Source organism: Pan paniscus, chromosome 3 (assembly GCF_029289425.2).
Source record: "Pan paniscus chromosome 3, NHGRI_mPanPan1-v2.0_pri, whole genome shotgun sequence".
Classification (NCBI taxonomy): Eukaryota; Metazoa; Chordata; class Mammalia; order Primates; family Hominidae; genus Pan; species Pan paniscus.
In genome coordinates, this window is record NC_073252.2 from 45,298,265 (window position 1) to 45,326,043 (window position 27,779).

Genomic DNA, 27,779 nt, shown 5'->3' on the forward strand with positions numbered 1-27,779 from the left:
AATGTTTACCTAGAAAAGTCTGAAGATATCACAGAGAGAAAATTTAATACAATGTAATTAGTTGCATATACATTAATGTTCTTTTGACCAATTCATATAAATAAGGTCAAACAGTCCATGCCAGGGGCTCTGAAAATAACATGTTTTATGAAAGAGTAAATCTGTGGAGAAGACTGCTTTTCTCCCTGAGGAACTGCACTGTCTCTCAGCAGTTTGACAGCTGAACCTGAGATTTTTTTTGTGCTCCCTCTAGTGGCTAGTACAGTTAACTTATAAATAGAAACCTGAAAACCACATGTTTATCTTATTCATGCGAAAGTATCTCAATTTGGTCAATTTTTAAAAAAATCACTAACGTAATTAGGGTACCAGTTATGCTAAGCATTTAACCAGGATGATAGTGTTTAATAATGGCAGGAGAATAATTGGTTTCCTCACTAATGCATGTGGTAGAATTAAAAAGCAGGCCCAATGGAACGTCTCCCCTTCGGAAACTTTAAAAGCTCTAAGAGAGATGGCCAGTATCTTACTGTATAGGGTAAAAATTTGAAGCATTTTATGAAAAAGTGAAATAGTTTATCGGAAAATAATAGGATAAAGTCCAGAAGAGATGTGTGCAAGAAAGCATAACTGATCAAAAAAGGAAAATACATACATGAAAGATATGGAATGACTGGAAACATACAGTGATAGCATTTTCAAGCTTCTGGAACCTGAATAGCTAATTAATTACCCATATATAAATTGTATAATTGCCCTTTATTTTTGTTTTCTATATTTTTTAGTAGGAAGAATTTGATATATAATAACATGTATTAACCTTGAAGTAAGGTTCTCTTTGTTGTGGGCGTGAATTTGCCCTACGGTAGAATAGTGCTTCGTTATACTAGGGAGTAGGAGTACAGTTCAGGGAAAAGCAGGGGGTGTCAGGATTGAAGCTTCCAGATAGATTATAAACTGCTTAGAGAACAACTTTCATGTGTTCCTTCATCTCTCACAACTTTTAGCACAGTGCCTTGGTGTATTCTGTCAGTACAGTAAGTCCTCACTTAACGTCATTGATAAGTTCTTGGTAGCTGCAACTTTAAGCAAAATGATGTGTAACAAAACTAAATTTTTTTCCTTGTCAACCTTATAATAAAACTAGGTTGAAGGAAATGATGTTATTTGAGGAACTGCTGTACATTGTTTCACTTAAAGTTGCAGTTGCCAGGAGCCTGTCAATGACATTAAGTAAGGCTTAGTGTATTTTTGAATCATTTAACTATTAACTTCATCCCTGGGAATTCCCAAACAGGAAGATAGGATACTATCTAATAAAGAACATAGAAATTTACTTTTAAATATTTTGAGTATCTTTAATATACATATGCAGAATACATATACAAAAAAATTTATATTAATTAAATATTAACATTCTATGTCTTCCAATGGTGTAACAGAATAAATTATAAACATATGATTTTGAAAATTATGATTATGAAGTCTTTATCCATGAAGAGATTCAAGAAGAAAATTAGGTTGAGCATGGTGGCTCATGTCTGTAATCCCAACACTTTCTTTGGGAGGTCAAGGCAGAAGGATTGCTTAAAGTTAGGAGTTCAAGACCAACCCAGGCAACAGGTGAAATCCCATCTTTACAAAAAAATTAGCCATAGCCAGTGTTGTGGTGCGTGCCTGTATCCTACCTACTGGAGGCTAAGGTGGAAGGATCGCTTGAGCCCAGGTGTTCAAAGTTGCAGTGAGCCGTAATTACACCACTGCATTCCAATGCATTCCAGCCTGGGTGTCAGAGTGAGACCCTGTCTCAAAAAAAAAAAAAAAAAGAGAGAGAGAATTATCTTACATATTTACCATTTACCTTTGTGAAGGAAGGGGCTTGAACATCTGCGTCCAGTAAATGTGAACCAGAGCATCTTCAGTCCTATGAGTGTTAGAATTTCATCATAAAAGTATCTACTTACTTGATTATACCTACAAAAGAACATGTAAAATTATCTTCATTAGCAGTAAAATTCATTAGCATAAAAGTAGGAGATTCCCATTCATATAGACTGGCTTTAGTGTGACTGAGGCCAAATACAAGGGAAGTAGTGTGGTGTGGCAGAAAGCTAGAGCATGGGTTTGAGAGTAAGAAGTGCCTGGGTTTAAATTCTGGCCCTGTTGTTTATTATATAAGCATTTTCATCTTCCCAAGCTAAATTCATTCTCTAGAGAATGATATTATTTACCATCTCTCTTACAAGATTATTGTGAGGATTAAATATATGTACATCACCCAACAAAAAGTATTTTGAGGAATTACATGTGTGCTGGATATAGCTGTGTGGCCTTGACCAAGTTCAATTCTCTTCACATCTATACAGTTTACACATCTGTAAAATGATATAAAAGTGAACCTCTCTCTGAGAATTATTGTGAAAACTAAATAAGATTTAATATTCATAACACAGTGCCCAACACTTAAACATACTCAAAAAATTGACTACATGGCCTGTGTTGGCTTCTACAAGGGTGCCTAGAGACTCTTCTCCTAGCTCCTGTTTATCAGTGCCCTGTGCTGTCACCACCAGACTTCTCATGAAGAGCCAAATGAATTTGCTGCAAATAAATACCGTGGCAATGGGAAGAAAGTGCATGAGAACAGCTCAAACAGATTTGTGTATACCTGGAGGTAAAGATAATGAAACTGAGAGGGTGCTGACTTGGAGTGCGTGTTAGTCCAAGCTCACACTGCTAATAAAGACATACCCGAGACTGGGTATGTCTTCATAAAGGAACATTTATAAAAATTTTCCTTTATATAAATTTTATAAATTTATAAAAATAAAAATTTATAAAGGAAAGAGGTTTAATTGACTCATAATTCAGCATGGCTGGGGATGCCTCAGGAAACTTACAGTCATGGCAGAAGGGGAAGCAAACACATCCATCTTCACATGGTGGCAGCAAGGACAAGTGCAGAATGAAGTAGGGGAAAACCCCCTTATAAAACCATCAGATCTCATGAGAACTCACTCACTATCACAAGAACAGCATGAGAGTAACCACCCCCATGATTTAATTACCTTCCAGTGTGTCCCTCTCATGACTTGTGGGGATTATGGGAGCTACAATTCAAGATGAGATTTGGTAGGGGATACAGCCAACATAAGCACGTTGGTATGGTCTGAGGAGTTTACTGGACTCTATTCCAACCATCTTCTACAAGAGCTCCCCATTGTCATACATCAGAGTGAAACCCACCCTGAGGAACTACAGGGAAACAAGCAAAAAACAATGGCAAATTGGGCAAAGAGAGCACCACAAAATAACTCAGAGAGGAAAAATCAGTCAACAGGCAGACTACAGTCAGAATCAGGAGTCTCAAAATCCTATCTTTAAAGGCTTCCAGCCCATTACAGAAACAGGACAGAATTCCAAAGGCCTTCCTTCCATAGCCACTGTGCTGTCTACCCATGGGCAGCAGATGCGTAAGGGCTGTCTGGCCTGTGTGTGGGACACAAAGATCCTGGGTAGTGTCCCCAAGACCTTAAAAAGGAGACTGATGGATATGTTGACTGGCTTTGCTGTTTTCACCAGGAAAACAGATCTGACCACCAGAGTCCAGAGCAGATCACCGTGCCTGTCCTGACTTCATTCTGGTTGTCTGGTGGGCCAACCAGTCTTATCTAAAAGAGTGATGAAGAGATTGTAGCCCACACTTTGCAGATTTGCTCTTGTGCTTTTAACTTTCATAAGGAGATTTTAGTAGAGTGGGGAGAGTATGACATAACTGGTGAAGCCATGGGCTTTGGCTTCACAGAAACTGAGATTTGAATCCTAGTTGTGACTTGACCAAGTGACTTACTCTCTCTAAGCCTCAATTAACTTATTTCTAAAATGGGGATGTTAGTATCTATTTCAAGGATATTTTCCTGACTATATGAGATAATGTGTATATATATAAGCCCTGTGTCTGGCACAAAACAGTAGTCCAGTGAATTGTTTAAAAAGAAAAAGAACACCTCCGAGACAATAATGCATGCTTTCATAAAATGTTAAGTCCTTGAAAAGTTAGACTGCTACACATCTCAGTAAGAACATCAAACTAGGCCACTAGGACCAGTAACAAGTGTAAATTCTGGGTCCTCATCATTCGTGTAACAGTTTTATTGAGATGAATCAGAAGATTAAATGCCTGTTGATGACTGAGCCAGTCTTAAATCCTTCTGGAATAAGAAAGAATATTATTTTAATAAAAATAAATGTTATTCACCAAGCATTTCTGTATGTTTAATAGTCCCTTTGTTTTACAGACTTCAAAACTTTTTCTAGTTAAGATTTGATAAGCCCTACTCATTACTAATCTCATTAAACACCTTGAGTTGATTATGAACCTGAAAGAGTAGCTTTCTTTTTTTAAGACAGGGTCTTGGTCTGTTGCATAGTCTGGAATGCAGTGGCACAGTCATGGCTCATTGCATCCTTGACCTGCTGAGGTCAATCAATCCTCCCAACTCAGCCTCCCAAGTAGCTATGACTACAGGCACACACCACCATGCCAGACCTTTTTTTTTTTTTTTGGTAGAGACAGGGTTTTGCCATGTTCCCCAGGCTGGTCTTGAACTCCTGCGTTCAAGTAATCCACCTGCCTTAGCCTCCCAAAATACTGGGATTATAGGCATGAGCCACCGTGCCCAGCCAGGAGTACCATTTTTTTCAAAATGTTTATGTCCTTCTGTGACTGGAGAGCTTTATTCCTTAGCAAATTATGATGACTCAAGCTATTGGAAAAAATGGTCTCTGATATAAGGAAAGCCTCCTGGAACTATCAGTCTGCTGTTAATCACTTAAAAGTTCTCACATCCTCTTCAGTTTATAGGGATAAGACTTCCAATGTAGTATCAGCTTGAAAGGACTAGACAGGCCTTGGTCACAAGTCTCCTGCTCGCTGTTGTATTAATCTGTTCAAATACACAGGAAAATTTATAAAGATAAAAACATGAGATGTTCTTCACTTTTTCCCAAATTAGTTTAATGACAAACCAAACTCCTAAGCACTGGTATTCTTTTAATTCTTACTAGACCCATATTTTGTCATTTTAAAACAAAATGAATAGTCTCATGCAGAAGAAAGAGCAATTTTCCTTACAATTTTGGTTTAGCAGTTGGCTTTTGAGAACTTAAGCTAGTATTCTTGTTCTCAATGTAGAACTTTTATTCTAGCTACTTTCTTAAAACATTTAATAGGACCACCTTGAAAATCAGAATAGAAGGGAAAATAGAACAGCATTCCAAAAGCCCACCTTTGTAACAGGGTCATAAATACAGTCCTGGATCTCTCTATTCAAGAATAAGTAGGTTCTTCCATTTCACTTGCAAAACCTCAATACTGTGCCTGAATCTAAAACATACAGATCTCTTTTTAAGAAAGGAAGTTATGACATTTATTGAATTGTTTAATATCCAACTCCTATCAAAAACCTGGCTGAAACTACTGGCATTTGAGGATGACAAAAGGCTCTTTCCTACATCTCATCCCTCTGTTCCCAGTTCCTTGCTACTCACTGGATCAGATAGTGGAAAGTTATGCACCTGGATTTTCATACCCTAATTACAAGTAGAATTGTTGTCAGTAGACTACAGTTTAACTTTGTGCTCTACACTTTAACATAAGATAATTTTCAAAATCATCTTTGTACATTGTAAAACTTAACAAAGATACCACCTATATAGGGTTGTTCACCGTCCTCCTTACAAAAACCCACAGAGAACATTCCTGTCAGAACAATTTTAGGAAAACATATGTCTTTGCTGACAATCTATTGTGTTTTTCTTTCCTTCTTACTTTTTTTAATAAAAGGTTCTTGCTGTATTGCACAGGCTTGACTCAAAATCATGTGATCCTCCCACCCCAGCCTCCCTAGTGGCTGGGACTGTAGGCACTTGACGCTATGTGTTTCTTTTTATAGACAATAAAAAGCTTTGTAAACCATTTTTTGCTTGACACCTATGAAGCTCAGAGCTAAATTGTGTGCTTAGTTTTTTGTTAAAAATGTATTTCCCCTCCCTATTGACATGCCCTCTTGATTACTAGATTCTTGGGTTTTTGTATTAGTTTTAATTGCTTTATAATTCATTTGTTATTTATTTTACCTGTATTTCATTGTAAACCGCCATATCTCTTTTGGAAGTGAGGTGTGATAATAGTCAAGTATTTATTATATTATTGTAGTTTATATTGTTATAAACTGTTATAACAGTTTTTATATAACAATATTATATATAGTTTTATATATTATATATACTATATATTATATAATATAAACTATAACAATATAATAAATATAATGTTTAGAATACTATGTTTTAAAGAATGGATTCAAAAGAAGATGATGTTTCACCTTTGCTTTAAATTTTTTTTAATTCTGTAGTCAGAAAATACGTGAAAGACCATAAGCATAGCATGTATACCATCTCTCATGGCATTTAAAACAAATTTATTAGTAGAATTTTTTAATCTTTTTAATATATTAGGTAATGTAAATGTGGTTGAGCTCAAATTTTTGTTTTAGTTGGTTCTGTTTCTAATTCTAAATTTTCTTGATTAGGCTTCCCCTGAAAGGTCTACAAGAACTCAGCAAAAAGAATTTCAAACTTACATTTTGGATAGTGTGATGGACCATTTGCTTGCAGCTGATGTGTTATTAGGTAATTCTGTGTTTTTATTTTATAGAAATACCTATAATCACTTTCCTCTCTAAGCCCCAAGTAAAACTACTTTTTAACATCAGCGTTTTTCTTTCCTTTTTTGTCTAGCTTCTCATACTCAACATTATATTTGTGAGATTTGTCTATCTTGTTGCATGTAGCAGGAGTACATTATAGTATTTCATCATGTGAATATATGAATTTGTCATTTTACTCTTGACATATATGAAAGTTTTCAGCTTGAGATAATTATTTTAACAGCTGCTATGAACATTCATGTTCATATGGACCACATAGGTGTACAATACTTACACATATCTGTTGAGTATATACCTATGAGTGGAATTGTTAGGTCATAGGTATATGTATGTTATCTTTTTAGTATGGCTTCCAGGACATAGAGTCAAAACACATTGAAATGTGTTTTTTCTGTATGTCTGTATCTAATTACAATACAAATATAAAACTTAATACATTTACAGTGAAGCCAACATTTGTGTATAAAACAAAGTAGAATTATAAAAGAAGGAAACATAATGGGTTAGTATACTATATATGCTACTTTTGAGTTCCTAGCAATAATGCTAATCATATAACCTCTGTGCTATTAAATTACAATTTTTTTCCCGAAGTAAATTTGCCAGGAAATCTTTAGTATTGTCTTAACATGCAACTGTGCGCTCTCAAAGTCAAGTCACACTTTTGTACTTATTCTTACCAGTTTAGAGCAGTCATACTACACAAAGACACAACACAAATAATTTTGCTTAATGGGGCAATTTAGCATTAGGTGAGAATAATAAAAATCAAATTCTGTGGCACCTCCAGAATTTCTATGGAGGAAGGGCTTAAAGCAGTGGTCCCCAACCTTTTTGGCACTGGGGACCAGTTTCATGGAGGACAGTTTTTCCACAGACTAAGGGGGGATTACGATTTTGCGATGATTCAAGCATTACATTTATCATTTGATTCTCGGAAGGACTGTGCAACCCTGGATCCCTTGCATGCACGGTTCATAATAGGGCTTGCAATCCAATGAGAATCTAATGCCGCTGCTGATATGACAGAAGGAGCTCAGGTGGTAATGCTTGCACACCCACCTCACACCTCCTGCTGTGTGGTCCGTTCCATGGCCTGGGAGTTGGGGACCCCTGGCTTAGAGGAAGCATTCTGGTTAGGAGGAGGAGCTAGGAGGATTAGTCTGAAAGCAATATGTATATGGCAAACACACTGAAAACACTCGGATAGCTTTAGAAAGAGAGAGAGCTGATGGTAATGATGGAGGGGCTAAACACACCCCTCAACAATGATTATACTTTATTTTTCACAATTTTCCTGAAGCTCTCTTCTGTCTGTGTTACTTCACTGCTATTAGAGCTATACACTAAAACAGAGTTTTGTTTCACAGTTTTACCCTTTATTACATACACAAAATCAATTAAGAGCTAATAAACTGGCCCGTTTTCTCTCAAATGGAGAACAGCTGTGACTGACAGTTTATGTTGAGGAACTGCTTGTTTATCACAGACTCTCTTTAGGCAATAGGAGACTCCACAGGTAGTTTCAATCCATAACGCTTTATCCTGCTGAAATTATTTATCCTGATTTCTGGCCATTGAATGTCACTTTCTTCAAGTAGTGCATAAAAGCTAGTAGTCATATTGCTACCTGTTGTAGATACACTTATTTTACCTTAGCCTGATTTTTTTTTTGAGGATCTGGTCCTGTGTTGGTAGATATCAATTTTCTTAGACTTTTTTTCCTACTGGAATTTAGGGGAAGATGCATCTCTGCCTATTACCAGTGGAGGAAGCTACCAGGTATTGGTGAACAATGTGTTTTATTTCACACAGCGTGTGGTGGACAAGCTTTGGCAAGGCATGTTCAACAAAGAATCTAAACTTCTTATAGATTTTATAATTCAACTAATTGCACAGGTAATCCATTGTCACTATCAGTTGTAGAGTACATGTTTTCCTGTTTTGCCTATGGTGTCAAAATTGTTGAAATTAAATATAACTAATAAGATAATGAATGTTAACATTTAAGAAAAAGCTAAGCTTATTAAAAGTGAATAGAGACAGGCTGGGCGCAGTGACTCACACCTGTAGTATCAGCACTTTGGGAGGCCAAGGCAGGTGGATCACTTGAGGTCAAAAGTTGGAGACCAGCCTGACCGACATGGTGAGACCCTGTCTCTGCTGAAAATACAAAAATTAGCCAGGCATGTTGGTGCGCGCCTGTAATTCCAGCTACTTGGGAGGTGGAGGCAGGAGAATCATTTGAACCTGGGAGGTGGAGTTGCAGTGAGCCAAGATCACAGTACTGCACTCCAGCCTGGGTGACAGAGCAAGACTCCGTCTCAAAAAAAAAAAAAAAAAACTGAATAGAGATACAGACTTTGAACCCCTCCCCTATTACCAATTGCCTGGTGCCAATGTGTCCTTTGTAAAGTTGCCTAGGTATTATTCTTTGCTACCCAGATAGATTTAAATACCTTAATACAGTAATACAGTTTGGTAGGTTTGTACTGTATACTACATCCATGTGTAAAGGCTTACACAGCATGAAGAGTTGATATTAAAAGAATATTCTCTTATCAGTTGAATCTTTACAAAGTTCCTTGTAGTCTATATTCTCTTGAAGTTGTTATTTTTTGTGCATGTTCACAGTACTTTTAATTAAGGGTTTGGCCTGGTTTGGCACAATTGATTAATCTTATTTAATACTTAATGTAGAAAGTAAGAAATAATTGTTACATGTTTTGTTAGCATATGCTACACAGATACATAGGCTCTGTCATGTCACCTAAGACATTTGTATTTAAGCCAAAGAGAAAAATTCTCAAATGAGGGGATGAAATTAGAATGTCAAAAAAAAATGATTTTAGTAACATCTTAATTTTTTTCAGTACTTTTGAATATAGATCATTTATCCTAACAAAATATATTTGTGAGGAGACTCCCCTAGCTGTCACATCCTCGTGTTCTCAGGGAGACTGCTCTGCCCCACAGCATCGTTAGTGGCTCTCCTCCCTGGGAGCTCTTTTTTTTACGTAGCCCTCATATCATTCATTAAATGGTATTGATGTGTCTCATGGGTTCTGAAATCCATAATAGTAAGAGCTTTGTATCTTTTAACTTAGCACCTTCATACTTAGCATGGCATCTGGTATATAATAGACCTAATAAAAGTTCATGTATGAATGATTAACAGGTGTTTTACTTTTGTCTATTATACTAAAAACATACCTTTCATGTCTTTAGTCAAAGAGAAGATCACAGGGATTGTCACTGGATGCAGTGTATCATTGCCTCAATAGGACCATCTTGTACCAGTTCTCACGGGCACACAAAACCGTTCCTCAGCAAGTAGCTCTGCTTGATTCACTCAGGGTCCTCACTGTAAACAGAAACTTGATCCTGGGACCTGGGAACCATGACCAAGAATTCATTAGCTGTCTGGCCCACTGCTTGATAAATCTACATGTTGGAAGGTAAATCCTTTAGGTTCAGTTTGCCATGTTAAATTTGGCTTTGATGTTATTCCAACAAAATTCTTTATTTTTTTGATAGTAACATTTCTTTTACCCTTATTCTGTTTTATTTAAACCTTTATGTAAAAAGGTAAAGGGCAAGTGTTTAATTTTTGCAGTGAAATAATGGGTATTTTTTTTTCCTTTAACTTAGTTTTCTACACCTTTAAAATTTTCCATTATCACCATATGTCACTTATATAAGGAAGTTTGCTTTTAAAGCAAATAAAATATATACCATTGAAATCTAAGAGAAGTAAAAAGTGAAGCTCAATGCAGTGTTGTATGTTAAATGAGTAAAATTAGTATTTTTCAGTTGATTGCTTTGACAGATATTTCATTAGAGTCTGCCGGGGCCAAGCATTGAATTAGGGGCTGGGACAAAATGTGAGTATGATAGACCCTGTGGCAGCCTTCTTGAGGGGAAACAGCTAAGCAAGACCAGTCAGCTGTATTGAGTGATCTGCTAGGAACAACCCAGTGCTTTGGAGGCACATAAGAGGGGCCCCTAACCTGAAAGAAATACCTGCTGAGCTGCAGCTTGAGACCTGGTTGGGGAGGACAAGAGAATGGAGACAACTGCTACTGGAGGAAAGAACAGTCTGTATGAATGCCCAGAGGGAAGAAGGAGTGTGGCACCTCAGGGGAACTGCAACTATTTCACTACAGGAGCAGAGTAGTGAGATATAAGACTGGAGAGAGGACACAGGCATATTAGAAAAATGTTCTTAGTTGAATGAACATTTTGTAATTGTTAGGTAAAAATGTTCACAATAATCAAAAGGCATGTTAAATATTAAGATAATAATCTTGATGCTATAGATCAGTCTAATTACATTTAGTCAGGTGGATTTATTTGATCACCTCTTAAAAATGGCATCTTCCTGGCAAACTAGAATTCTGTTCTGTGCATCTGCTGAGTAGACATTCAGTGTCTGCTGGTAATGGAAATAGAGTAATTCTTAGTTACTGTAGTCTTCAGCTAATCATTTCCTTCATAAAGTTTAAACTGACTGGAATTTTTCAGCAACGTGGATGGATTTGGACTGGAAGCAGAAGCCCGCATGACCACATGGCACATTATGATCCCCTCGGACATTGAACCAGATGGTAGTTACAGCCAAGATATTAGCGAAGGTAATTGCCTTGACTTGGGATGTTTTTAAATTGTTGTGGTTGTTTTATCTCCAGTTTTTAAGACATAACCAACAAATTGGCTTCAGAAACTGCCAGCATTGATAGCAACTCTCCCAGTAGGGCAACCTATACATAAAGAGTCTCCTCATGCCAATAACAGTAAAGCACTAACCAGTAATATTGCTAAGCTCATCATTTCTTAGTAACACTGTGAGATTTGGTGGTGGTATTAATATTTACATTTGCTTAAGTAGAAGTACAAATACTACCTTGGAATTAACTATAAAGAGAACTGCCCAATGATAATGCCAGGCATATCACATTAGAGTAGGCTAATATTGCTTCAGACAGGTTATCAATAGTGCTATTTTTTATTCTTCTTTATACTCTCTCTCTTTTTTTTTTTTTAAACAAAATCTTGCTCAGTTGCCCACAGTGGAGTGCAGTGGCACTATTTCAGCTCACTACAACCTTTACCTTTCGGGTTCAAGTGATTCTCATGTCTCAGCCTCCTAAATAGCTGGGACTACAGGTGCACATCACCACGCCTGGCTTAATTTTTTTTTGTATTTTTAGTAGAGACAGGATTTCACCGTGTTGGCCAGACTGGTCTCAACCTCCTGACCTGAAGTGATCCACCGGCCTCGGCCTCCCAAAGTGCTGGGATTACAGCTGTGAGCTACTGTGCCCAGCCCCTCTCTTTTTTTTTCAATCTGGTTTTCCCACTAATCCTGTAAGGATTGCATATTGAAGTCTTTGTATGGATTGATTTCTTATTTCCACATGTTTAGTGATAAAGAGAAATCACTCTGGTGGTGTTTGTCTCCCCAGAAATACTGTGCGATAGTTTTACATATGGTTTCATTGTTGAGAAGCCCAGCACTCATTTTAATTTCATTCCTTCATTTAAACATGAATTTATTCTCTGTTCTTTCACCAAAATGTTTTGAACCCTAAACACCAAAGATGCGGTTATTATTTTCACCCCCTGAGGAAGTGGCATTGGTTCTCATAGCAAGGTCCTCAGAATAGCAACATCAATATCATTTGGGAACTTGGTAGAAAAGCAGATTCTGTTGCCCTACTCTGACCTACTGAATCAGAAACCCTGAGGTGAGGGACTAGCAGCTTGTTATCACAGGCCCTCAGGTGATTGCTGAGGGCCGACTGGTCTGGAGGAGGAGTCAGGCATACAAACAAGGAATCCAAAGCAAGAATGAATTTCATAGTAAAAGTTCAAAATATTTCTTTTCTTGTGCAAAATATTCAAGAATACTAACTTAGTTTTGAACTCACCTTAAACATTCAGATTTAAAAATTACTTTTAAATGGGGGATAAGTTTTTAATCTAGAAAAAGTTAATTACATATATATAATTTCCAATTTTATAAATAAAAATGTTCTTTTGTATGAATATAAAGTTTTTTTAATGTTTTCTAAATAGGCAACCACAGTTTCAGTTGTCTAAATAACCTTTTCACTGGGCTAGATACAACGTGAGCTTTGTTTTTTTTACATTAAATACTGTAGTCGAAATTCCCACATGTAAACATGAAGAAAAATAAAAACTAACTTGATACTGTGTTTTGATCATTTGCTTACTTTTTTGTTTGTTTGTTTGTTTACTAGGGCGTCAGCTTCTCATAAAAGCTGTCAACAGAGTTTGGACTGAACTGATACATAGTAAGAAACAAGTCTTAGAGGAACTTTTCAAAGTAACTCTACCTGTGAATGAAAGGGGCCACGTGGACATAGCTACAGCAAGGCCACTCATTGAAGAAGCTGCCCTGAAGTGCTGGCAGAATCATTTGGGTAAGGCCTACAGAGATCATACCACCAGGAGATTTACATGTGGCTATCATATATGGGTATACTTTAAATATGTGACTACAGCATTCACAAAAGGATTCTATAAAGTCATCCTTAAAATCAATATAACAACCATTCTAGAATGATTATACTGAGATCTTAGTTTTCTTTGATTTTTTTTTTTTTTTTTTAGCATCTGAGGTATGTTATACATCAGGCGTTTATGCATTCAGAATGTAATGCATTGCTAACAGCTCTAGTATGGTCACTGTCTTGGCTACAGGTCCACAATCCCTTAACTATAATTTTGAAATTCAAAAAGCTCTGTTTTTTCATTAATTTGGTGCCAAAACTGACTTTATAACAGAACCTAATTTATCTTTCTTTGTCCTACTTGGTATGGGAATATTCATACATTTTGTTGCAGTAATATTGACGTATTAAATTATAGCTTATTACCATAGATTCTCTGGTGGCATTATATAATCTAGTGTATAAGCTGTATAGCCTTTTAAAAATCCAAAACGTTTCTAAGTTGCGAAGTATACCCAACACCAAAGGTTTTAATTAGGTGATTATGAATTATTAATATAGAAACTCGTTATAGTTAAATTTGCATGTTATTACAGAGCTGTGAACTTTCAACCAACTATCAGTTCAGCTAATACAACAATTTGCGAGCAGTCATCCTTAAGATTACCAATAAATAAATTTGTGATATCTGAATGTAATATCTGCATCTGTAATATGTGCTACTTTTGTTAACTACAGGGTTGTAGTTTATAACCAGATATGTAAGTTTTTAAAGTAAGACTTATAAATACATGGAGAAATTATAAAATAATCTAATTTGATTTTTTAATAGCCCATGAAAAGAAATGCATAAGTCGAGGAGAAGCTTTAGCGCCCACCACACAGTCCAAATTATCCCGTGTCAGCAGTGGCTTTGGTCTTTCCAAGTTAACAGGATCAAGAAGGAATCGAAAAGAAAGTGGTCTTAATAAACACAGTCTTTCCACCCAGGTACTTTTTTAGTTTCATTGCTGATATTATTAGAAATTTATATTTCAGGGTTTAGTTGTAGTATTTTATATAATATACTTAACATGTACAAGAAATTGATTGGAAATGAAACTTTTCTGTATTTTTGCTTTAGAATAGAGATAGAAGTAATCCAGACTATGGGAATTTCTCTCATTTTCTTATGATAAAATTATATACGAGTGCTATTTACTTATACCCATTTTATAACAGGATATAAGATGAGATTTAGAGATGAATGTATGATCAGACTATAGATAATTTTCTCTCAATTTTCCCAGCTTTCAATAATGTTATTACTAATAATTATATAAATTTTAAGGCAATAGCCAAACAAGCCTTTTTTAATTTTTACAATCTTGTTGTGTGTACCTATGGTTTTTTAAAAGCTCATCTGCCTCCAGCATTAACTTCTTCCTCATCCTACTTCCTTCACCATCCCAGAATCTAAGTGGCAGCTATGAAAAGGGTCTGAGAGAAATAGTATGTGTCAGCCGTCTCATGCATCAGGTTAGGTTTTCTAGGAAGCAAACTCTGAGATGGAGTTTAGTGTGCATAATATATATTAGGGGGTGCCCTTGGGATCAATACCTGTGGAAGGGAGAAGAAAGCAGGATTGGACATAGGGAAAAGTCAGGCTGCAGTGCTGGTCTAGTGACAGCCTCAGCCAAGCTAAGTGGAGCTTTGAGGACAGAATACCCTCTTATAATTGACCTCCATTAAGCTGAAATGTGTGAGTCTTCTTACCCCTAGATCGTTGGATGTGGGGCACCCCGTCGGCCCTCTGCAGCTAAGGCCATCCCTGAGGGTGTTGACAGCAGCCCAGAAACGTGGGCAGCAAGCCCTTCCTTGAAGGGGCTTTGGGGGTGGGAGAGCTTGCAGATCTGTGTCCATCACACAAGCATATAATTCATTCTGAATTTTTTGTTTTAGTTTTCTGTTTTGGTGCTTTTGGCAGAATTTTAACCAATTATTTAGCATTAATTTCAAGGGTAATTAACTATTTTTTTCCAGAAATCCATGAAATATTAAGACTCTTTTTCCATCCATTGTTAGGAGATTTCGCAGTGGATGTTTACTCACATTGCTGTTGTTCGTGACTTAGTAGATACACAATATAAAGAATATCAGGAGGTAAGGACTTATAATCATCATAATGGTTTGTTTTACATTTTTTGTATGTGAAAGTTCTCTGTTTGTCCTGGTATCTTTCTGCCCATTTTAAGGTACTTGCTGGACTGCATTCGTCATCAGATGATGGTTTTAATTATCCCTGCCATCAGCTACTTTGGCTACTGATTTTAGGATGGAAAATTTTAATCTTCTGTCAACAAACTGCATTTCAAAAAGCAACTAACTGAAAATGAGCCCAGCTGAATTCTGTTGACATTCACTACTGATATGTTACATGTCTTTGTTCCTAATAAAAATAAAAATGTAAGAATGAGCCTTCTTTTTCAGGCTTTTAACAAGGAGATTGTGAAAATACGCATCAAAGTGTCTGAGAAGTCTCTTAAAATTGTAAAAAATTACAAGATTGAATGAAATTATTTTTTACTATACTACAAGTGCTTGGTGATTATGTCAGTGAAAAATAAATTTATTGAAATTCTCTTGGTAAATTCATAATTACTCAAAAGCTTATCTTAAATATTTTATTCTCAGATTAGCTATTTTGGATCTATTAAAGGTTTCTGAATGGTTAACTGCTAATATTTTACGGATATAACACTAGATCCTTAGTTTCCCCAACCAAAGAACATATCAGTACTACTGTGATAGATAATTTTTTAATTGTTCACTCAGTAATCTTTACTGTCAGTTATATTTTAGAAATCTTTATTTTTAGATTTAAATTGTATATACTTATATTCCATGAATCATTGGGCAAGTTATTTGTCACTGTCTACTGTTGAAATGTTATATATTTGTCATTTGATAGATAAGAACTTGTACTGTGTCATAATTTCCATTTAAAAAATGGTTTGGATCTATCCCAGTGGCCAGAAGGAAATGGTTTCTCTTTGATTTTTGTATGAACATCAAGTTTCCTCTTAGTGCTGCATGTTTATATTCTTCATCTAAAATCTTTGGAAATGTTTACCTAGTTCACCAGTAATCAAGCCTGTTGGCACTTTTTCTTCATCTGACTTCCTAGAATATCCCCCGTACATGTTGTGGTAGCTATTTTACAGTTTGATGTATCCTTAAATTACCATATATATTTATTAACGCACATAGGGCTAACCATTTCAATATAATTCATAGTAATATTACCATCTTTCCTGTGCCAGAGAAACAAACTTCTTTCAACTCTCTGTTTCACTATATTGCACACTCTACCCTATCCATGTCTGTCATTTACTTGATGCTTTAAGAAGTCCACCTTCTACAACAAACCCTCTTACTTTAACCATAAACAAATGTAATTTTACTTTTATAATGTTAACTGAAATGGTGTGGATTGTGTTTGTTTCCAAATAATAACTTGATTTTCAGTGACTTGTAGACTTGTTACTGTTACTCCTGCTTTTGCTTGAAAACCGACCTGGACTCTTTCCTGTCAGCGTCAGCAGAATGCCCTGAAGTACGTGACAGAAGAGTGGTGTCAGATCGAGTGCGAGCTGTTGCGGGAGCGGGGGCTGTGGGGCCCTCCCATCGGCTCCCACCTCGACAAGTGGATGCTGGAGATGACAGAAGGGCCCTGCAGGATGAGGAAAAAGATGGTGCGAAATGATATGTTTTATAACCATTACCCTTACGTGCCAGAAACTGAACAAGAGACAAATGTGGCGGTGAGTATGCAGAATTCAATGATCACAATGGCTCTTTCAAGTTTTTATTTTCCTCTGTAAGCGTTTTTTCTTTATTTAGTCAATTACCTCAAATAGCTAATTTTAAAAATTCAACAAACTCCATTAAATTGATAACTTCAGAGTGGAGGTGGAGTGAAAAGATGCAACAGTGCAAGAAGGAGACATCATAATAAAGAGGTTTAGATTACAGACTCCAGAGCCAGACTGCCCAAATTTAAGACCTGACTCTGCCACTTTGCTATTATAGCTGGGTTATGGGTCATTAAACCTCTCTGAGTTTTCATTTTATTATGCCTGAATTGGAGCAAATAATAGTTCCACCTCATAGGACTGTTAGGAGGATTAAGTTCATTAAAATTAGTTAAGTACTTAGAATAGTGTCTGGTCCAGAATAAGCACTGTATATTAGAACACATGAATCTTCTAAGTAGCTCTGATCATATAAGGTGAGACAGCTTGAATTGTTCCAATGCCTCTTGTTTTTCTCTGACAAACACCCTGGCTCCATTTATCTTGTACTGATTGGTTTAACCCCAGTCCTGATGCTAATATAGAGCTTAGCATCAACTTAAGTGTCTATCAGCAGAGTAATAGATAAAGAAAATATGCTGTATATACGTAATGGAATAGTATTCAGCCTTAAAAAAATAAGGAAAGCCTGTCATTTGTAACAACGTATAAGAACCTGGAGGACATTATGTTACATGAAATAAACAAGGTACGAAGGACAAATACTACATGATCCATCTCACTTATATGGGGCATCTAAAACAATCAAACTCAGAAACAGAGTAGAATGAAGGTTTCCAGAGGCCAAGAAGTGAGGGGAATAGGGAGATGTTGGTCAAAGGGTACAGTCAGATAAACAGGAGGAATACATTTTTTGAGATCTATTACATTCCATAGTGACTATAATTGATAATAATCTATTGTACATTTCAAAATTGCTAAGAGTACATTTCATACGTTCTTGGCACAAAAATTGTTAGGTATTTGAGGCGATGAATATGTTAATTAGCTTGATTTAATCATTCAAACCATATACATATAGCATTACTTTGTACACCATAAACAATTACAATTTGTCAATTAACAGTAACATTTTTAAAATAATAATATGCGTAGGTCTTAGCTCCTGCTGATAGTTATTAAGATTTTGGAAGATAGCTCTCTAAAGTCTACTTTTCTCAAAGCTATTCAATTCTGTCAAGAATGCCATACTTGATGCAGCTGTGCCTTAAAGCACTATAATTTCTAATTCTGGAGCACTGTGTAAAAAAGGTAATCCACCCATATTTTTGCAGCCTGTTACCAGCACTTACTTTTGTAAGAGCAAAGCAACAATATGATCTTTCAGTTCTTAATCTTTTTTCCCTAACAATCTATTAAGAATTTAAGCCATTAGCAATTTGATAAAATATTTCTTATTGAGTCACTTCTTAAATTGAATCCATTCAAGAATACTAAAATATAAATATGCTCTCCCAAATATATGACCAGCTCACTGTTTAGATTTAACTGAGGCATTTACTTTTGAATTATTTTTACAATAACCATAATATGTTTTATCTGTACTCCTTTCCTTCCTTGTAATAATGTCATTTGTTTACAAAAGTGTATTTAAACTTCTATATCAGATAAAAACAAAGTACCCTATTAAGAGTTCACACCTACAACCGTAGTATCATCAGCATTTTACCTAGGCAAAGGAATTCACCAACCTGTGAAATCGAAACAGACATGCTCATAAATAAGTATGCACCAGATGGAATTTATTTTTTTAACAGATGGGTTACATATTGGAAAATACTAGACAGTTGAGAAATGTTGGAGATGCTTTCACCTAAAAGGAAAAAGCAGTCAGGAAGGAGAGACAGGTACAGAATGTAGAATTCATACTGCATAGTTCATGCACAAATCAAGGTCAGGATTAATCTGCTATGATGAAATTTTCTGAAATAATTTTTATTTTGGTTTTAGTAGTTCACATCTTTTGTAAATTTGAAATGCCATTAAATGTCAACTTGTATCTTTTGGAATATGCATTCCAGCAGAGTTAAAAACAAATTTTCAAAAAGTGGTAGTATCTATTATCCCACTGAATTCTACCATCAAATCAAAAAAGAGGAGCTAATATTTACAAAGCACAATGAGCTAGATCAAGGTTGTCCAATCCGAGGCCCACAGGTCACATATGGCCCAGGATGGCTTTGAATGCAACCCAACACAAACTCATAAACTTTCTTAAAACATAATGAGACTTTTGCCAGGCGCGGTGGCTCACACCTGTAATCCCAGCACTTTGGGAGGCCGAGGCAGGTGGATCATCTGAGGTCGGGAGTTCGAGACCATCCTGACCAACATGGAGAAACCCTGTCTCTACTAAAAATAGAAAATTAGCCAAGTGTGGTGGCGCATGCCTGTAATCCCAGCTACTCGGGAGGCTGAGACAGAATTGCTTGAACCAGGGAGGTGGAGGTTGCGGTGAGCCGAGATCACGCCATTGCACTCTAGCCTGGGCAACAAGAGCAAAACTCCATCTAAAAAAAAAAATACAGAGAGAGAGATTTTTTTTTTTAAAACTCATCAGCTGTTGTTAGTCTTAGTGTATTTTATGTGTGGCCCAAGACAATTTTTCTTCCAATATGGCCTAGGAAGCAAAAAGATTGGACACTCCTGAGCTAGATGCTCTGCAGAGCAGTTTGAATGCATTTTGTTTCAGTCTCATAACAGCCCTCTGAAGTACAGTTAATATTGTTATCCCAGTTTTACAGATGAGAAACTGAAACCTAGAGTAGTTAAGGAACCCCTTCTAGGCTGCAGCTGCTAAGTAGTGTAGTAAGGTAGGAGTATATTTCAACAGTCCCCTAGTTGAATCACTTTGAAAAAGAAAAGATTCTAATGTTTGCCCATTTTGTGACATTATCCATTGATAGTGAATGTATTCCGTATTAGGTTTTATCTCTCTAGTGCTAACAAAGTGCCTAATACTTAGTAAATATTGAGTGAATGAACTGCCAGCACTCTTGTCTTCCCTAAGTTATAGACTTTTTTCCTTTGCTTTCTCTTTAGCATTCTATAGAATTTTCCTAAATCTAAAACTTTTCCACTAAAATGGCCTCGAATTCAATTTTATGGGCCCTGTAGTTTATGCAGTTTAAGGAGAGGGCTCTCTAAGAAAAAGAGTAAAAATTATGAATATAAAATTAGTAGGGCTTTGTTTCCAGGGTTTTTAAAGGGACTCAATGGAAGTGAAGGCCACTAAAGTTTAAACTACCTTAACTTCATAGTAAATCCACCTCTGCCCTGATCTATATTAAAAAATATTGCCTCCCAGAGTTAGAGATCAGTCAGTTCTTTCCTTTAAACTTCCATGAATTTATTGCCCTCCTTGCATGCATGTTTAATATAGTCAGTACTTTTTGTGATAGAATAGGTTTGTGCCAACCTAAAGTTGCTTTTGAAGCCTCTTGATATTTAAAAGAGACTTTACCTGGTGCAAGGGCAAATGATTTGATCTTTTGCCTTATTCATTAAAATAATTATTATTTCTCAGTAACATTTCCTTTTTTTGTCCTGTCCCTTAAGCTGAAGAATACAGTGGTGATTCAAAAGTTAATTTCTTGTTTTAAAGTCTTTGATTTGTTAGAAATAAATCAGGTGATTTTTTTTTTTTTTACTCATTAAAGTTTTATTTCTTAAACTTTGATAATGTTACATGCTGTGTAACAAATAGCTTACCTAGTCTAAGTTTTGAATTTTATTTATTGATTTTAAATTGGATGTTTGTGTATAGAATATGGAACATATTCAGACTTTAAAGCGTTAATAGTTTATCAACTATAATTATTGTAATAAAAATAGTAATAATTATTAATATTGAGAAAAATTAAGTACATATGGAAAATTCTGTATTCTCATATAAAAATGATTTGTACTCTTCACACAGTAACCTTCCTTGGGGAGTAATTTTCATAATTAAAATGAATTATACTATAATTCTGTATTTTAAACAAATATTATAGATAGTGTAAGATGTAAGCCTGGGATATGCTGAAAATTCAAAATCTGGTTGTTCCTCTGAATCCTAAGGGAGGAAAATAATGTATATTTTGCCATTTAAAAAAAAATTATATTTAAATATTAACTAGGCTTTAATTCTATAATTCCCTTATTTTTAAAGAATAATAATCTCAAACATATTTACTATTCTTTGCAAAGTTCATTACAGTGAAGAGTTTGTCTGCCTATTAATTTGGGATTACTCGGGCAGGAAGCTAGTCAACTTTTAGGTTCCTTTTCTAACTAGGAGAGTTTCTTGTGGCTGCCTCAGTATATATTTTTATATAATGTATAAATGTCACAAGACTCACAGAAACTAAGCAGCTCATTTAGGAAATTTCATTGCCAGCATTATAGAAAAATTTGAAGTAAAAGGACTATAACATTATTTGCTAGAAATTCTGACTTTGAAAAATGCAGGTTTCTATGTAAAGAATTATAGTAATAATTTAATGCTTTTTTAAATAAAAGGAAGCCAAAATAATGCTAAAATTATTGGTATAACATATTTACTATTGAGTGCTGGGCCTTTTAGTAAAATAAGAACCGGTTAATCAATCAGTGAGCAAATATGTATTAAATCAACACTGTATCATATGGTGCCAGGAAAAATATAAGGGTATACTTAGTAGAACCTGCCTACATCCTGGCTGGGAGTATATATAGTGAATGTCACAGTTAGGTGTGACATTAGTAATTGGTCTGTTTTGTTGTACTTATTTGTTGCATATCTATCCAACAGTCTATCTTATTTTTTTATTCATTTGTTTTAAGACAAGTTATCGCTCTGTTGCCCAGGCTGGAGTGCAGTGGTGATCTTGGCTCACTGCAGCCTGGACCTCCTGGGCTCAAGTAATCCTCTCGCTTCAGCCTTCCAAGCAGCTGGAATTACAGGCATGCACCACTATGCCAGGCTGTTTTTGGATTTTTTGGTAGAGATGGGGGGTTTGCTGTGTTGCCCAGGCTGGTCTTGAACTCCTGAGCTCAAGCAATCCACCCACCTCGGCCTCCCAAGTGCTGGGATTATAGGTGTGAGCCACCGCTCCTGGTCCTATCTTGTTTTTGTTTGTTTGTTTTGTTTTGTTTTGTTTTATGAATTTCAGAGCAGGTTGAAGAATCCGTTTTCTTCACTTTCATATGCATATTATGAGTTCAGTATTTGTTTATAATTCTTTTTTTCCTGAAGGAAATTTTATATACATTGAAATATACAAATCTTAAGTGTACCGTTCAGTGATTTTTTTTTTTCTTTCTTTTTTTAATGTTGGATTTCCTGATCTGTTTTTGCCATTAAAATACTTTTATTTTATTATGGTCTAGTCAGTGAGTTTTAACAAATATATACATTATACTTTTATCTTCTAAATCCCTACCAAGATAAAGAACATTGATTAGATGTTAAATATTATTTTTCAATATAAGATATACCTTTACAAGTTTGCTTTTAAAAAGAAAGAATCACTAAAACCATGTGAAGTATTTGTAAGTATGCCTAGTGGGCCATGGTTTTGCCTTGGTAAGCAAACATTTGTGAAAACATTTTGCCTGCTCATGTTTACTATAGGGAAAGGTACCAGAAGTCATCACCAGATATAAACCATGAACAGGAAGGAAATTCGGAAGTGGTTTTTGGTTGCATTATTGTCTGTAGCTACCTGTGTGCTTACATGAAGCCACATGCTACAGCTCAACAGAATTGCCTTCTTATTAACCAGGATTTTATTCTGAAAATAAAATATAAAGCCATTACCTAATTCTTTTAAAAGTACTCTAGAAAAGCTTCTGATCTGGGGGCTGATGATCCAGTCTACCCTCTGCTTTCACCCTTTCTGGGATGGTAAAGGTAGTGAAGGAAGTAGATCCTTCTGCTTTTAAGGGAGGATTCTTAAAGAGAATGATGTCTGTGGTATGGAGTATTGTAAATGATAGCTTAAATCAGCCGTTTGCCCCTGTTACAACACAGATTTAGGGATAACCCCAGGGAAAGGAAGATGGAAGATACTAGCTAGCATTAGGTTCTATTATCCTGATTTCAGGTTTTTTGTTTTTTGTTTTTTTTTTTTAAACAATGTAAAGAGTTGCCTGTAAATCATCCAAGTCAATGGCAGCCTGTGCTGAAGTTTTGCCTGTGTGATTTGTAAGAGTTTGTCCTGTTCAGTAGCACTGAGACGTTTGCCGTATTTAAGCTTTACTTAAAACTGCTTTTGATCTGTGAGACAGTAACCACAAGATGCTTAGTGATTATTTAAGCTGCTTAGGCTATCATGTTAATTTTGTTTGAGTAACTACATCTTTCATATTTCATACAATCCTCAAGAAAAATTTTATTTTTATGTTCCTCTTTATGTTTTTTTTTCTGATATGTCTATACTTAATACCCTGTTTTCAGTCTGAGATCCCAAGTAAACAGCCTGAGACACCCGATGATATTCCTCAAAAGGTAAAACACAAATTACAGTAAAAGAATGTAAACTACTTGTAGTTTCGTTTTTTGTTTTCTGGTTTTTTTTTTTAAGTGCATGGTAGACTAGACTAACTTAAAAGATTGGCTTTCAATTTGTTCTTCCTATAAGTTCCTTAGAGTTGAACCGTTGGTTTCATTCAGGCTGAGAGATGTTGTTCTACTGTTGCTCAGCTTTTTCTAATTATCTCTTTTTAGGATTTATATGCCACTCACTAACAGACTGAGTTTTCACTGCTCTCACTATAAAAACATCTTTTGCTTCACACATAAACTAACAAATTATGAGGCATGTTAGTAATGGGCAGCCTGGCATCTTCAACTTTTCAGTGACTCATTTAATTCTTCTAAATACTAAGGTGTATATTTTGAGAATGCAACAGTGTCTCCTCTTTTAAAATTATTTTTTTCAATCAGAACGAATGGAAACAAAGAGTGTGTGATCACTTTTTAAAATACAAATTTATTTTAATTAGTAGAAAAGTTAATTATTGTTTTTGTATTCCAGAAAGATGGAAGTACATAATTTAATAAAAAATGTAGTTTTTTAGAACACAGAAATGTACATCAAAATATTTAGAAAAAAATTCTTTTAGGTCAATTTTAAATCTGTACATGAAGTCAGTAATCAAGTAGATGCTGTCCCTCATCTATTAATTCATTGTCTTGCCCATCACTAACTATGCTTTTATCTTTTTAAATATTAGCAATTTTGAGTTGAAAATACCTCACATAAAAGAATTTTTATGGTACAAAATCTACGACCTTCCTTTCATTTTCAAAAATAGTGCAGTGTTCTTGTTTGTTTACCCATCAGTTCCTCCAAATTGTAATATTGTACATCATTTTAATACTTTGCTATGTCAAGTAATATTTTCAGTCTCCATTTGCTGTATATCATTCCTCAGTTCACTGGCAACTCTCTTTATTTCCTTGCTCTGTACCTGAAGTTAAAGAAGGTTAATGTGGCTTGACTTAGTTATCTTTTTATCTAAAATTTGGTTCAGTATCTCATTCTACATGTCTCACCCAAAGGACACTTGTTTTTCACTTTAGTTGGAAATCACTTAAAAAAAATGTTGCTTGAAAAGGGCATTGTTGTAAATGATGCATATTGATTATTTGAGTTTGAAGAGTAGACGGGTAGTAAATTTTTTAAAATTATATATTCTTGTTTATAGGAAAGTAAAGTCGTATTTAGAAGGGGAAGGTTTTAAAGCATGTTTCAGATTTCATCTTTTTAAAATTATTAATCCATAGTCTGGGTCTAATTCCGATCCGAGGAACCTATATACATACAAACTTTCCCCTCTGTCTGATATTTTATAGGATATTTTAGATCTTAGTTTCTCATCTTCTGTGATTTTAAGGGGAAAACAATTTAAGTCAGTTGGAGAACCTGTTTTGAGAATAAAGGCTAATCAGGAAAAGAAATGTTCATGTATCATGTTCTAAAACATCAAATCCTTATGTTTCTAGGTAATTAATTTCTTCTTCAGAATGGACTGCTGTATGTTCATTAAGAATGAGTATATCAAATACTCATTTAGTTGAGTTAGTTATGGATCATATTCCTTTACACAACAGACAATGAGAATGAGCAAATTGGAGATAGCAGCTTGCAGTGGCAAGCTAACCAGAGTGTCACCTGGCATAAAACTTCTTGATTCCTTTTTGGGTCAGGACTCTCAGAAGGATCTGAAGAAGGTTTTGGCCATTCTCAGTGAAACCTGGGAATATAGGAAAGAATAGGCCAGTTGAGTCTCTACCTCCAAGTATTTGAACTACACACTCACACCGATTATTCTGAGTGTGTGGACCTTTAGGCCTGACCTAATTACTTCACTTGGGGTGGAAGTGAAGTTCCAGGCTCCTCACAGACTAGACAGGCTGTTTGCAGCTTGATGCTCTTCAACAGTGATCATTCTCTTTACCGGATGGGGAGGTTTTCTCATACACCAAAGAAGACACACTGCACTAACACAGAAACATTTTTTGGCTAGAGATTATTTCAGGAAGAACAAAGCTGCTAATATTGTTGTTTTATGTATGTCTTTTAAAAAATCAATAGAATTTTAAAATAGAGAAACTTAACCCAAAAGTGTGGATTTACTGTATATACATACAGTCTATGAAAAGCCCCTTTAAAAAGGTAACACACCTTGACACCATACCTTCCCTCAAGAGTATTATGCTTTAATTCTTGGTGATAGTTATCGGAGTCATTTTCTTTTGTCATTTCTTAGAAACCTGCTCGATATAGAAGAGCCGTAAGTTATGACAGTAAAGAGTACTACATGCGACTGGCCTCTGGCAATCCCGCCATTGTCCAAGACGCCATTGTGGAGAGTTCAGAAGGTGAAGCTGCTCAGCAAGAACCAGAGCATGGGGAAGACACTATTGCTAAAGTCAAAGGTCAGCCTGCCTTTTTGATTTTGATTAAAAGTGATTTTGGAACATTCTTGTATTTGAATTCATACAAAAATTTGAGCAACTATAAATAGTAGGGCCAACTTTAAAAATATCCATACACATTTTACCATCTCACCCTTCTTAAAGATTGATTTCTTTGTCAGAACTAAAAAGACTTGCTCTTGTTTATTGCCTACAAATGAATATCACGTGCCCATTGGCTTAATGGTTTTTTAATTGTATTTCTCAGAATTCTCAGTGGCACTCGATATTTAGTTTTTTTAATACACATATGTATTTTTTTCATGACACAGCATCAGGAGGTATTGAGAACATGTGCCTTGGCACTTGATATTTTAAGGGCTTAATAACTAAATAAATATTTATGAAATTAAAATAACTACTAAACCTGTCATTAGTGCATATTAGCCAATAGTAAAGAATAATGGTCTTTCTTCCTATGAGTTGAGAGAGATTATCCCAAATCTAAACTTTAGGAGCTGAGTAGATGATGAATTGGACTACAATGTCCATAGACTTTCGGATTCTGTACTTTTACATGTGGTGCCCTGAGCCTGAAATGGTTTCTTCTTTTCTACAGCTTCTCCATTATCCCTACCTTAACACATCCTACTCAGTCTTAAACTCACTGGTCATATATAAAATCATCCTTCTCTAAAGTCTTCTCCAACTCCTCTGTTCACTGATAGTACTTTGCTCATGTCTGTTATAGCAGTTTCAGTGATTTTTTCACTGCTGTATGTTTCCACTTTCTAATTTATGAGTTTTTCTCAAAGACAGATTTTTTTCTCACTTTATAAATTTTGACACATGACTAGCACAGAATGAGGATTCAATCAGTTCAACTGAGTAAGTAAATCAATCCATTGTTTTAATCTTTGTAAGCCTCTGATTCACCACAAATTCAAAAGTCTTTGCATAGTCTATAAAGCCCTAAAGTGTAAATTAAGATTTTAAGTAAAAGTTAGTTTTAAAATTAAAAACTAATAGATTAAAAATAAGTTTTAATGAGTTAATAAATTAAAAATGAGTTTCAGATTGTTTTAAAAACTGATAGTATATGACTGTGTCAACAAAAAACACTATTGAGATTGTGATCAGTTTCTCCTGTTGTTATGACATACCTGTTCTCTCATGTGATGACTATGACTTACTAAACATTTTATAATTGATCCAACATTTTCATGAAATCACTGAAACTGTTCGTAGTTGAACAGAGATTAAAGCCTTCTAATTTTGTTGACATTGCACCAGCATAGTTATTGAATTGGGTCCAAAGCTGTTGCTGGATACAAGCCAAGGTATAATTCACAGAGTTTGATAGATTATTTGTGTTTAGGTCATTGGCTTTTAACTTCTCTGGCCTGATTTTCCTAATCTCTAATTGAGCTAAAAGCGCAAATATACAGGGTATTATGCTAGACATAGAAATGGAGGTTTTGATTCATTAAGCTAAAAATAAAGCAGCTGTAAGCTTTCCACCCCTTGTGGATGTTCTCTGCAGGATTTGATCTCTCTTGCTTACTTATTACACTTGTTCAAATATGAAAACAAGGCTCTTCTCAAGGCAAAGCAGAACCTCTGATAAGTAATATTCAAAGGATAAGACTCAGGCTGACTTGTGCTTTTCCAAAGTGCTTAGAGCAACTGTAACAGGCAGGTATAGTGTTACTTTGGATGGCACAAAGAATATTAATTTAATCGAAATGTGTGATTTGGCATGCATTTTAAGGACTTCTCATACTTTGGGTCCTCACTGGTTACTGTCAACTGATTTTAAATTATCGTACTG

General features: G+C 35.4%; 1 protein-coding gene across 8 annotated transcripts in view; it reads left to right on the plus strand.

The window, feature by feature from the left end:
* The window catches only part of WDFY3 (WD repeat and FYVE domain containing 3), a 296,015-nt gene that overhangs the window by 215,453 nt on the left and 52,783 nt on the right, over positions 1-27,779 (plus strand). For 7 of the 8 annotated variants that reach the window (XM_055111312.2, XM_034958524.3, XM_034958528.3 and 4 more), the window contains 10 exons: positions 6,594-6,693; positions 8,470-8,630; positions 9,960-10,189; positions 11,256-11,365; positions 12,995-13,177; positions 14,040-14,197; positions 15,272-15,349; positions 16,783-17,010; positions 23,483-23,533; positions 25,801-25,969. In XM_055111312.2, the coding sequence (XP_054967287.2) occupies positions 6,594-6,693; positions 8,470-8,630; positions 9,960-10,189; positions 11,256-11,365; positions 12,995-13,177; positions 14,040-14,197; positions 15,272-15,349; positions 16,783-17,010; positions 23,483-23,533; positions 25,801-25,969 (1,468 nt within the window). The remainder of the gene's footprint in view (positions 1-6,593; positions 6,694-8,469; positions 8,631-9,959; positions 10,190-11,255; positions 11,366-12,994; positions 13,178-14,039; positions 14,198-15,271; positions 15,350-16,782; positions 17,011-23,482; positions 23,534-25,800; positions 25,970-27,779) is intronic. The other variant, XM_034958529.3, reaches the window with a different exon arrangement.